Source organism: Scylla paramamosain, unplaced genomic scaffold (assembly GCF_035594125.1).
Source record: "Scylla paramamosain isolate STU-SP2022 unplaced genomic scaffold, ASM3559412v1 Contig15, whole genome shotgun sequence".
NCBI lineage: Eukaryota > Metazoa > Arthropoda > Malacostraca > Decapoda > Portunidae > Scylla > Scylla paramamosain.
The window spans coordinates 300,001-310,000 of record NW_026973680.1 but is presented as its reverse complement, the minus strand read 5'-3'; the positions used below and the strand labels follow the sequence as shown (position 1 = coordinate 310,000).

The following is a 10,000-nucleotide window of genomic DNA, read 5'->3' as shown; positions in this document are numbered from 1 at the left end:
AAGGTTTAGAAGGTTTAGGACGAGAAAAAGAGTGAGGAATGTACGCCTCCATGCCAGACACTATCACCTCTGTTATGCGCTCAGCACACAAAGACGGGTCTCTGACACGGAAGCAGTAGTCATTCCAAGGAAATTCAGCAAAATACCTACTCAGGTCCCCCCAACTAGCAGAGGCAAAACGCTAGAGGCACCTTCGCTTAGGGGGATCCTGAGGAGGGATTGGAGCGATAGGACAAGGTAAAGATATGAGATTGTGATCGGAGGAGCCCAACGGAGAAGAAAGGGTGACAGCATAAGCAGAAGGATTAGAGGTCAGGAAAAGGTCAAGAATGTTGCACCAATTGCTCTAGGTCATGGAGGATAGCAAAGTTGTAGGCTAGTTCACCAGGATGGTCAGTGAAGGGAGAGGAAAGCCAAAGCTGGTGGTGAACATTGAAGTCTCCAAGAATGGAGATCTCTGCAAAAGGGAAGAGGGTCAGAATGTGCTCCATTTTGGAAGTTAAGTAGACAAAGAATTTCTTATAATCAGAGGAGTTAGGTGAGAGGTATACAGCACAGATAAATTTAGTATGAGAGTGACTCTGTAGTCGTAGCCAGATGGTGGAAAACTCGGAAGATTCAAGAGCGTGGGCACGAGAGCAGATTAAGTCATTGCGCACATAAACGCAGCATCCAGCTTTGGATCGAAAATGAGGATAGAGAAAGTAGGAGGGAACAGAAAAGGGGCTACTGTCAGTTGCCTCAGACACCTGAGTTTTAGTGAGGAAAAGAAGATGAGGTTTAGAAGAGGAGAGGTGGTGTTCTACAGATTGAAAATTAGATCTTAGACTGCGAATTTTGCAGAAGTTAATGAAGAAAAAGTTGAGGGGGGTGTCAAGACACTTAGGGTAGTCGACAGAAAGGCAGTCCGACCTGGGGACATTTATGGTCCCCTCCCCAGATGAGGACTCCGAGGCTGGTGTAGGAGTCGCCATGATGATTTTAAAATTTTTGAGTGAAGGGTGTGTGTGTTATTAGGTGCTTGTAGTTTTGTGTGGAGGAAGAGAGTTGTGTTTAGAGGGCAGGCTGTGACTGCCCCTTGTGTTGTGAGACACAAAGGGAAACGTTCAGTGAGGTCACAGCTGGGTTTAATGATAAGTTCACAGCACCCCCTGAACAGTGCTGCACACCTCACTGGGAGTAATTATCGTTTCGGCAGGTGTCTACTGCCTCCTCCTTTACTCTCTCTCTCTCTCTCTCTCTCTCTCTCTCTCTCTCTCTCTCTCTCTCTCTCTCTCTCTCTCTCTCTCTCTCTCTCTCTCTCTCTCTCTCTCTCTCTCTCTCTCTCTCACTGAATGGCGACCCTAATGCACATGATGGGAAAAAAATATGATAAACACCAATAATTTACTCTCTCTCTCTCTCTCTCTCTCTCTCTCTCTCTCTCTCTCTCTCTCTCTCTCTCTCTCTCTCTCTCTCTCTCTCTCTCTCTCTAATGCATTAGAGAGATTCTCATGAAATATACGTATATGTTATATTTTTAAGAGTGATTTCTTCAGGATTATATAGAGAAATAATGGCTTAATTCTTGATCAAGTTAGATTTACGCTTTCACTTGTCTCCAGTGAGGCGTCTGTTTAAAGAGGGATCTGATAGGTCTTTCATTGCCACAGAGAATACAAGAAGGGTGACGTAAGCAAAATTCTCAAGGTCAGTAGTCATGATAGGATAAGAAGATTAAGAGGAGATTGATGAGATCTTTCTGTGGTACTGGCGATGTATCAACGGTAAACAAACGAAATTCTCAAGACCAGTAGTCAGGATAGGACAAAAAAAGATTAAGAAGAGATTGATGAGGTCTTTCTGTGGTACTGGTGACGTAAATAATGGTAACAAACGAAATTCTCAAGGTCAGTAATCAAGATGGGATAAGAAATAACGGGTTCAAGCTTGTAATAGTTAGAGATGAGAATCCTACTGATCATCTATGTGGCCTTTGAAAACAGTCCTGGTGAGAGGCCAAGGCGCTTCAACATGTAGGCTGCGTGCACCACTCCATCCAAATTATGTTGATATTCTCCAGTACTGTTATTATTATTATTGCAGTTTCTTCTTCTTCTTTTTATTACCTCTTGTGATGTGATGTGTGTGTGTGTGTGTGTGTGTGTGTGTGTGTGTGTGTGTGTGTGTGTGTGTGTGTGTGTGTGTGTGTGTGTGTGTGTGTGTGTGTGTGTGTGTGTGTGTGTGTGTGTGAGTGTGTGTGTTATCCATCACTATCCACTATCTTAAAATCGTTGATATTCATTCTGTTCCTTTTTTTCATGACAAAGTTTCTTCATCATCATAGTTCTTCATTATTTTCGAACTTTAGTTAAAATATTTGTTTTCTTACTTATATGTCATATGTATCTACTAAAAGCAAATATATAACTGTTTACGCATCTGCTCGTATATGAACACGTTTTGAGGGCGTAAGGGAAGCTGCAAGAAGCCTTCAGACCTACACGTGGCAGTCCCTCAGTAAAACATCCCTAGCAGTCTCCACCTGTCATCCCTATTCATTAATTTACTTTGTCTTCTTTTGAGGCTCTCTTTCAACTGGACTCTAATGGCCTGACTACCGAGCTTCACCTAGTCACCCACCACGCTGCCTGAGAAAAAGTTTATTCACGTATGTTTGTTTATTAATATAGTTATTCATCAGTCTGTTTACTCGAATCACTTACGTTTCATTATTTTTTACCTTGCCTTCTTTTTGTATTTAGTTATTTATTCACTAATTGGCTAATCAATCTATCAAGCTTCCATGTTACTTAATCCTTGTATTAACGCATTTATTCATTTGATTCCCTATTCATTTCTCCATCCAGACTTCTTACCCAGTTATTCTATTTCACTTACTGACTCCTTATCTATTGATCTATTCACCAATTTACTTCATTCACCTTCTCGTATCTGCATCTGTGTCTTTCATTCACTTGTTGACTCCTCTATCTATCCTATCTCTCCACCAGTTTATCCTATTCACTTACTCGTATTTACATTTATCAGTCTCTCTCCCACCGCCCCGCCTCCCGCGCCCTCCCACCCTCGACCACATCGCACACACCATACACTTACCGATTTCCAACTCTGTCTATTACTTTCTCAGGCTGTCTGTCTCACAATCTACCTACCATGTCATTGTACCTCTCTCTCTCTCTCTCTCTCTCTCTCTCTCTCTCTCTCTCTCTCTCTCTCTCTCTCTCTCTCTCTCTCTCTTCCTACCCACCCATGACTCTCTCTCTCCCTTCGCTTCTCCTTCCCACCAGTAATTCTCTCCCTCCCACCATAACTCTCTCTCTCTCTTCCTCTCCCTCGCTCCCTTCACAGTCTCCCCTCTCCCTCCTCTCCCTAGGTCAGATACATCACAATAATTGCCCTTGCCTCACAATTTATCCTTTTAAAAACATTTTACAAAATAAAAGGACGAACAAGGCCTCTTTTTCTCTACTCGTCCTCCTCCTCCTCCTTCTCCTCCTCCTCTTCTTCCTCCTGCTTCTCCTCCTCCTCCTCTCCCTCAGTTAAAAGAGAGTAGCCGGGTTTGAAATATCGCCGCTTTGTGTTTGACTAGCCAATGTTTCACTCCACGTGCGCCTCGCTCCAAGACGCTGCCCCACTAAGCCTTAAACAGCCGCCGGAGACTCAGGCGCGGCTAGGCAGGGCGTAAACACAGATTAAATCAGGCTTGTGGACTTTGCATGTAACACTCCTTAGCCCCCCGACGCTACGCTGCGAGGGTTACTGGGCTTATTACGTGTTATTAAGGGTGTCCAGAAGAGTGATTTGGGGTTATGTCGTTACGATAAAGGGTTTGGGGTAAAAAGATGGGTATACTAGACAATAAAGGGCTTAGATGTTGGATTAAATCAGGGTTATGTACTTTGAACGCTGCGAGAGTCGGTGTGCTCGTCTGGGCTTATTAGGAGAGTGATTTGAGCTTGTGTGGTTATGATAAAGGGTGTGGTGAGGGGAAAAAAAAAGGATGTACAAAAGGAAAAAAAAAAAAGGTTGTGTTGGGTTACATCTCTGCATACAACTCTCCTTAGCCCTGTGACGCTAGCTACGAGGGTTATTGGGCTTGCTTTGGCTTATCTGGGCTTATCAGGCTTGTTAGAGCTTGTTTGAGTTTCTTAAGATGGTTCAATAGTGATTTGACTTATCTAAACTAGTTAGGTCTCCTTAGGGCGGTCTGGTAGTGATCTGAGCTTGTGTGTGTGTGTGTGTGTGTGTGTGTGTGTGTGTGTGTGTGTGTGTGTGTGTGTGTGTGTGTGTGTGTGTGTTAAAAGGAGAGAATTTTTCCTGGAATATTCTGAAATAGACTGAAGGAAAAGAGGAAGAAGTTAATGAATAAAAGTTTTCCTTAAATAGCCTGAAGGAAGAGAGGGAGGGAGGAGAGAGAAGTTAATCGAGAGAAGTTTTGATGGGATGGCCTTGAATAGACTGAGAGAAGGAAGGGCGGACAGATGGTGGTGGTGGTGGTGGTGGTGGTGTACAGGGGAGAAGGGAAGCAGTTTGCGTAATGTAGAGAGAAGAAGAAATGATGTTTGGGTTTAATGGACACAATGAATCAAATAAAATATTATAGAGAGAATTGGAAAATATATTGTATGTATGAATGTTTTCCCAATAGTTTATGGTGAAAATGTGAGGAAAATCACAATATTTTATTATAATGCAAAAATACGAAAATTGATGTGAATTCACACACACACACACACACACACAGACACACACACAGACACACACACACAGAGAGAGAGAGAGAGAGAGAGAGAGAGAGAGAGAGAGAGAGAGAGAGAGAGAGAGAGAGAGAGAGAGAGAGAGAGAGAGGAAAACAGACAGAAAAAAAAAAAGTCAATGAACTTACCCCAAAAGATACATAAATAAAGTTACTGAAAGACAAAGAAAGCAATTAAATTCAATCACAAGAAGAAAAAGAAGAAGAAGAAGAAGAAGAAGAAGAAGAAGAAGAAGAAGAAGAAAAAAAGGGAGGAGAAGGAGGAGGAGGAGGAGGAGGAGGAGGAGGAGGAGAAATGAGAAAGGAGAAGAAAAAGAGGAAGAAAAGAGGACTGGAGATTGAAAAGCACTAAATGAAAAAAAGAACAGACAAGTGAGAGAAAAGGAAACGAGAAAGATGAAAAGAGAAGAAGGAATAGGAGAAAAAGAAAACAAGAAAACAATAAGATGAGAGCGGCGAAAACAAGGAGAAAAAAAAAAGGAAAGGAAGAAGACGAGGAGGAGGAGGAGGAAGAGGCAGAATAGCGGAGGAACATCAAAAGTCCCGATCCTCCTTCCCTCCTCCTCCTCCTTTTTCTCCTCCCTTTCGCTCTTTGGTGGTGGTCCTCATTTGATACGCCCCTTGACTCCCAGCCCTGTGAGAGGAGGAATAGACAAAGGAATATACAAAGGAAGGAGGAGGAGGAGGAGGAAGAGAGGTGACATAGAAGTCAATGATATTCTATGTAAGTTAATGAAGATAATAATAGTGATAGAGAGAGAGAGAGAGAGAGAGAGAGAGAGAGAGAGAGAGAGAGAGAGAGAGAGAGAGAGAGAGAGAGAGAGAGAGAGAGATGGTAAACAGTGAATGAGTGATAATCGTCTCATTATAATAAACGTCGTTCTCTCTCTCTCTCTCTCTCTCTCTCTCTCTCTCTCTCTCTCTCTCTCTCTCTCTCTCTCTCTCTCTCAACAATGGCCACAACATTCTCTCTTTTTTTATAGATATCAAACCTTTCCTCCCTTCTTCCCTCCTCTTCTTTCCTTCCTCCCTCTCTCCCTCTACTCCTTCCATCTCTCCTCTCTTCCCTCCCTTCTTACCCCCGTCCATCTCTCCTCTCCTCCTCCTCCATACCTCCCTCTCTCTCCTTTCCTCTCCTCCCTCCTTCCCTCCTCTCTCCCAGGCCGCGTCTCGACAGCACCACCTTACTCCTCCTCCTCCTCCTCCTCCTCCTCCTCCTCCTCATTCTCATCCTCCTCCTCCTCCTCCTCCTTGCAGACAGAGATTAAAGATGGCGGTCTAGAGGAAGCCATTACGGAGTGTTGCTACAGCCTCGAGGCATCCCTAATTATCCTCTCTCTCTCTCTCTCTCTCTCTCTCTCTCTCTCTCTCTCTCTCTCTCTCTCTCTCTCTCTCTCTTCCCCCAAACACGACTGTGAATTTTAATGTAAACGTAATACATCCAAGCAGGCACGTGAAAAACTTGTGAGTTTGCTTGGATAGTTACTTGCTTTTTGACGTCCATATTAATGAGCTGAAAAGGAAAGTGATGGGTGTTTTAATGTATGTAAGTATAATTAGTGAAAACCCAGATAAGGACAGCAGGATCATGGTGACACAGGCCCTTCTATTAACCTTAATTAACTGTTGTATTAGAATATGGGGACTACAAATGATGCATTAATGTCTGGTGTGCAAAAGTTACAGAATGCTGCAGGAAGGGTTGCCATAGGTGGAGTTAAGAAATATGATCACGTGTCTCCATTTTATAAAGAACTCCAATGGCTACGAATAAAGCACAAACATGTTTTACAAGTGGCTACAACAATATTTAAGATTTTACGAAGGTTTCATCCAAAATAGTTTTTATCACTATGTAACAGGCAAGCTATCACCAGTAGCGTCACAAGACACAGGCACAGGTTGCTTGTACCGGCCACCTACACACACACTGCTGATACACGCACTGTCATATTGGGGCCCAGAGTGTGGAACTCTCTCCCGCTCTCCCTCACACAGGACACATCTATACCCGCTCTCCCTCACACAGGACACATCTATAATCTCTTTTAAGGCTGGACTTTAAAAAAATTGTTTTAACCGAAAATATATTTAGTTAGGTTTGTTTTATCTTGTTTATTTTTTTTTGTTTTAAGTGTACTTGTATATGTACGTTAACTTTGCATTTTTGTGGTGCATCTATTATAGACGAGTGTTCCACAATTGTATTGTATTTATATTATTACATATCACCGGTATTTTGTCATATTTGTATACTTGACTAATGTGTAATAACCACTTTGGTAGATAATTTTAAACAATCTCTCTCTCTCTCTCTCTCTCTCTCTCTCTCTCTCTCTCTCTCTCTCTCTCTCTCTCTCTCTCTCTCTCTCTCTCTAAGACCACAGCGGTTGGATTCAAATTAATTCATATTCTTGAAAGCCGGAGACCGTTAGGGCCGTTAAAGACCGTTAGGGACGTTAGGAGGGAGGTGATCAGTTGAGTAAGGACTGACGATGTCAAGAAAAAGAGGAGGAGGAGGGAGAGGGGAAGGAAGAGGAGGAGGAAGAGGAGGAGGAGGAGGAGGGGGAGGAGGAATGTAAAAGGATAACTTCAAAACAGCATATTAATTTACAATAATATTCATAAAAAAAAAGAAAACGTAAAACATAAGACAACAAAATATTAATAAGAAAGGCAGAAAAAAGGAAGAAAAATATAAAAATGAAAACAATTAGAAAGCTTGAAAAAAAAAAAGTTATTATGAAGCTTTAAGGGAACATGAGATAAATTAATGAATTAAAATGATAGGTGGAAATAAGCAGGCATGTTTGACACAGGGGCTGCCACGTGTAGGCCTGATGGCTTCTTGCACCAACACTTACCTTGTTATGTTCTCAATTACCAAAATAAAGAGAAGCTGTCGCAGGATGACAGGTAAGAGACAAGAAGAGTGAGGAAAATAAGACGTAGGAAACATAATCAAACCTTCTTGTTACCATTACAATGTTAGTAAAGAACGTCCATCAACAAGGAATTTTAGAAGTATTGTAACGAAAGGTGGACAAAATTAAGATGCCTGACTTCTCTTTGAGTGACGAGGAAGGACGGAATCAGGAACGAATACATCAAGGAAGATATTTTATTTATTTTTTTCTTTTTACTTAAGGAAAAAAAAACAAACAAAAAAACAGAATCATCGAAAATTGAAGGCTAAGTGTCTTGAAACCTGCATGAAAACAACTGTCAAGATTACGAGAAGCTGTCACAACCTGGTAGATAAGAGACAGGGAGAGAAAAGTAACGCATGGAACATTATACAACCTACTTCCCATCACAGTATTACACTAAAATTCACGTCAGGAAAGCTTCATTTTGACAAAGACTTTAGAAGTATTATAACGAAAAGTGGCTGAAATGAAAAACGATGCGACTTTATCAAAGAGAGACGAAGCGGAATATCAGGAACACATCACAGGCACAACACATGTACAGCGGTGTGGGCCAAGGCTAGACAGGCAACACTGAGCTAGTTTGGGCGTGTCAGAAGGAGAGACGAGGAGTGGGGGGAGAAGGATGCTGGAGGTGGCGAGAGAGAGAGAGAGAGAGAGAGAGAGAGAGAGAGAGAGAGAGAGAGAGAGAGAGAGAGAGAGAGAGAGAGAGAGAGAGAGAGAGAGAGAGAGAAAGGGGGACCTCTTTGTAATGGGTGTGACTGAGGAAGGCACAGAAGACTAAGCACGTTGAAGAAGAAGAAGAAGAAGAAGAAGAAGAAGAAGAAGAAGAAGAAGAAGAAGAAGAAGAAGAAGATAATGAGAAGCGTTAATCAAGAAAACACCAATAATTATGAAATACAAAGCCAATTAACCGTTAAGAGAAAAAACTAACAAACTCCACCAAATGAGAAATGAAAATAAATAAAACTATGAAATTTTATTAAACATTCAGGAAGGAGAGAGAGAGAGAGAGAGAGAGAGAGAGAGAGAGAGAGAGAGAGAGAGAGAGGGGGGAGGGAGAGGGAGAGAGACTAACAAGCCACCAGGTTACGAGTCCCAGAACCAGTTGGAACATAAGAAAATAAGGGAAGCTGCAAGAAGTCATGAGGGCTACACGTGACAATCCTTGCATGAAACATTCCTGCCTATTTTCACCCATCAGACCCATCTTAACCTACGCCTCTCTAAGGAATGTATGTAAATTTAAAAGCTTCCAGACTAGTACTGTATAATCGGCACAGGATCATCCACTCCTTCATTGTTCCTTCAGGTAGATAAATGTGTAAGCCTGCGGAATTTAATTGTGGAAATCTTGATGAATGATATGCATGGGAACAGCAAACAGTGGCAAGCCGGATCACTTAATCAATCAATCTCCACCTTGACGTGGCGCCAGGCAAGCGTGAACCATCTCTCCTCTAACTAAACAAGGATGACCTAAGCAAAATTCTCAGGGTCAGTAATCAGGATAGGACAAGAAATAATAGGTGATGAATGATGAAGTCAGATTAAAAAAATAGTTAGATAGGAACTGTGGTGCCAGGCAAGCGTGAACCATCTCTCCTGAACTAACTAAACAAGGGTGACCTAAGCAAAATTCTCAGGGTCAGTAATGAGGATGGGACAAGAAATAATAGGTGATGAATGATGAAGTCAGATAAAAAAAAAAAACAGTTAGATAGGAACTGTCCCAACCCGGATAAATGATGAACCTGGGGAAGGTGGACTGTAGGAATCCGTGTCCCAGGGTGAGGGATGCCACGCACCCACCAGGCTCACTAGTACACAGATGAGCGCTGGACAGTCTAAGAGCGTGTAAATCTCCAGTATCACTAACATCATCATCACACACACACACACACAAACATACTAGTATTTCCCCATAAAGCCTAGCAGCAGATTTCTCGCAGCGTCAATGAAGCAAATGAACCATTAGACAGCACAGGAATGACTTGACTCGCGTAAAGAAAACCAGACGGAAAATGACTGCACCAGGTAACTGAGCGGCCACATCTTCCTATGTCGTATTATCGTAATATCTCCTCGTAAATGTAAGTCTTCTTTCTCTTTTCGTCTCTTACTTCTATTACATTTTCTTTTATATCATCTTCGTCCCGTCTCTCTCTCTCTCTCTCTCTCTCTCTCTCTCTCTCTCTCTCTCTCTCTCTCTCTCTCTCTCTCTCTCTCTCTCTCCCCTTCGTAAACACCAACCTGTCCTCCGCCTCTCGCTCTTCACGTATTTTTACTTTCTGAAAATGAAAAGGAGAGA

General features: G+C 42.3%; 1 protein-coding gene across 1 annotated transcript in view; it reads left to right on the top strand.

Moving 5' to 3' along the window:
* Positions 1-6,811, top strand: part of LOC135097236 (uncharacterized) — a 34,973-nt gene extending 28,162 nt beyond the window's left edge. The window contains exon 4 of the mRNA XM_063999021.1: positions 6,758-6,811. Within this exon, the coding sequence (XP_063855091.1) occupies positions 6,758-6,811 (54 nt within the window). The remainder of the gene's footprint in view (positions 1-6,757) is intronic.
* Positions 6,812-10,000: the final 3,189 nt, after the last annotated feature.